Source organism: Rutidosis leptorrhynchoides, chromosome 4 (assembly GCF_046630445.1).
Source record: "Rutidosis leptorrhynchoides isolate AG116_Rl617_1_P2 chromosome 4, CSIRO_AGI_Rlap_v1, whole genome shotgun sequence".
In the NCBI taxonomy this organism is placed as follows: domain Eukaryota; kingdom Viridiplantae; phylum Streptophyta; class Magnoliopsida; order Asterales; family Asteraceae; genus Rutidosis; species Rutidosis leptorrhynchoides.
The window spans coordinates 215738161-215741083 of record NC_092336.1 but is presented as its reverse complement, the minus strand read 5'-3'; the positions used below and the strand labels follow the sequence as shown (position 1 = coordinate 215741083).

The 2923-nt window shown below is 32.8% G+C and overlaps 1 protein-coding gene across 1 annotated transcript; it reads left to right on the top strand.

Annotated features, from left to right (window-relative positions):
- Nucleotides 1–1286: 1286 nt before the first annotated feature.
- Nucleotides 1287–2294, top strand: LOC139841409 (F-box/FBD/LRR-repeat protein At1g13570-like). The gene is made up of 2 exons (XM_071831626.1): nucleotides 1287–2096; nucleotides 2253–2294. The coding sequence occupies exons 1-2, from the start codon at nucleotides 1287–1289 to the stop codon at nucleotides 2292–2294; spliced, it is 852 nt and encodes a 283-aa protein (XP_071687727.1).
- Nucleotides 2295–2923: the final 629 nt, after the last annotated feature.

Here is a 2923-nt window from a genome sequence, read left to right as displayed (position 1 = left end):
CAAAGGCTCTTGATCGCATTTTCAATATGAATTAGAGCTGGGCCTGAATTCCTTGTTCCTGGGCCCTATAACTCCATTCTAGGGTTGTGTCGATCAGAAAAGAGTTAGGGGTTAAAAGTCTTTGAGATGGATTCATCGTTAATTCTGAAGGTTGGTACGTTTTTACTTTTATTCTTTCATATATGAGATTTAAATCTTTTGATTATACCTTACCTTCTTTATTCCGTAGGAATTTCAGTTTGAATGTGAATATACTTTTATTCTTTCATATGAGATTTAAATCTTTTGATTATACCTTACCTTCTTTATTCCGTAGGAATTTCAGTTTGAATGTGAATATACTGAACTGAAGTATTTACTATTATAAGATTTAGAATAAAAGTAATTAAAAATTAAAGAGCATCGATTTTGATCCACGAACATGTTCTACGTATAAATCTAAGAGTTTACTCCAAAAAACCAATAAACGATAAAAGGAGGTTCCTTGAAGCTTATATACACACATTATGTTCTTTAAGTTTCCTATGTGGGACACACGAACCGATTAAGCTTCAACATTCTTTAGGTTTTCGATTGATTTATTTCACAAGGTTTAATATACAGGTTGAGTATTTATACTTCTGCAGTGTAGTCAACAATGAACTTAGAAAGCTATAAAGCAATAACTATTAATAGATATTTTTACACATGCATTTGTTGCTAGATATATGGTGGGTAAAGTAAGTGTGTAACGATAAAAATAACTAATTATGATGATTATTGTTAAGAAAAATTTAGTTTGTTAACTTTCGCGTATCCCACCTGGTTTATTGAAGAAACAATAGTGCATGGATACTGATTTGCTACAAAGTAGAAAAAATTGGTGGTGTCTAATTTGTTTCAACTGGTGCATATGCATATTAATTTAGTAAGGTATGCTATGCTTCTTTATAAATGCTGTTTATTGTGCTGGAATAAGTGTCATATAACTTATAAGATAAAGAGTTTTTTCATCCTCGTATGAAGGATGAGATTATATCACTTAATAATTGTTAGTTAATAATAAGTAATTATTAATATTAATAGAAAATGTGATTATGTGCAAGTCCAGTTGATAGGAACAAACGAGTAGTGCAGATAAAACATTTATTTTCTCCTGTTACGAAATAGTCTATCTGTATCTACAAGGAAAGAAAATTAGGAGTATGAGCAATGTCAATTTGTCCCATGTATCTTGATGAATTTAGTTTATTTCAAATAACTCATTGTTGGTTTTCTTGAATCTAATGATAGATAATCATAAGAGGATGCCTGTAACATCTGCCAAAACGGATAGTCTTAGTAAATTGCCAGACAACTTGGTAGACTCTATCTTAGAGCGGCTCCCTATTCAAGATGTTGTGAGGACTAGCATTCTATCAAGAAACTGGAGGTACAAATGGACTACAATGTGGTCACTGGTTCTCGATAAGCGTTTCTCTAATAAGTTGGCCAAAAATGATGCTTTTGGTTATAATGGGTTTATAAGGGTAACAAATCAACTCTTTCACTTTCTTAAGGGTCCAATCGTGAAGGTGCATCTTCACATACCAAAAATTGTTCTTGATAGCTTCCAAGAAGTCGATCAATGGATTTTATCGTTGTCAAGAGACGGTGTTAGGGAACTTTTCTTTAAAAATTCTAATAAAAATTACCAACTCCCATCATATTTGTTTGAGTGTTCAGAATTGAGAAGGTTAGAACTTAATAACTGTATCTTTAAGCCTCCACTTGAGTTTCGAGGATTTCTCTCTCTTTCAGATCTCCGGCTCGAGAATATTACATTTGGGGAGAATTTAAGTGGAACTATCATCAAGTTACCGCAACTTAAAAAATTGAGTCTGGTTCGATGCAGGAACGTTTACAATTTTAACATCGTGGCTATAAAGCTGCAATTTTTAATGGTCATGAGATGCTTTGATGCCATGTTTCTTCGGTTATTGCGTAGTCGAGGGCTTACTAGGGTTTATTTACTCTCCTTCAAACCCATTACACTAGTTCAAAGAGTAAATCTAGCCACAATTTTAAGTAAGATGCCCTATCTTGTGTCTTTATCTATGGATGGTTGTTTTCTCAAGGTATAATTTGAACTCTAAATTATAACATTTAATCTTTGTTCTCAATTATATTAAGTTTAGTTTGAGTAAAAGGACTTTACTTTTTTAGTTCAATGTATGCTCGGTTTCAGATCTTCTTTGAAGTCTCACTTTTACCTCTATAGTTTTCTGTTGCAGAAAATATTTCCAAGTGGCTTCCAGGCGCAGCTAATAGATTAGCGAGACTCCGCTTTTGTGACTTGAATTTTAGTGATTTGGATCTACTTCAAGGTGCTTTATTTATGCTTCGGAGTTCACCTAACTTAGAACAACTCAGTTTGATTTCGCGCTTGGTAAAGAGTGCTAAACTTTTTGTGTTTATTTTTCTGTATGTGTCTAAGGTTGCATTTTGTAGTAATTTAAGGCAAGTATAACTAATGCACGTTCTCCCTTTGAATGTATTTATAGGGTCATCAGAACACGCATTTGGATGAGAAATCGGCACTAACTTATTTGGAAGCTTCTGACTGTTTTGATCAATCATTGAATCGATTAAAAACTATAATTATAAAAGTCGTTGCAGGATCAAGACCACTTATGCTTTTTATAAAGCTTTTACTTCATCATTCTCCCACTCTTGAACTGATTTCAATCCGACTGGTAACTGCTGATGTTCATGAAAAGTATAACTTCGCTAAGGATGTCATGCGGTTTCCACGAGCTTCCTCGAAAGCAGAGCTTCTTTTCTTGGATCCATAAGCACAATCCATTAATAACTTATTACTCGTATAAAGTACATTTATTTTGTTTTTCTTACTTTTTCATATATAAAAGAATACAAACTATAAGAATAAGAATAGTAAAAAATG

Excerpts from the sequence above, each read along its gene's own strand:
- LOC139841409 (XM_071831626.1), top strand. The coding sequence starts at position 1,287 with ATGCCTGTAACATCTGCCAAAACGGATAGTCTTAGTAAATTGCCAGAC. Across the intron at positions 2,097-2,252 it reads TGGATGGTTGTTTTCTCAAG|AAAATATTTCCAAGTGGCTT; the intron begins GTATAATTTGAA and ends TTTCTGTTGCAG.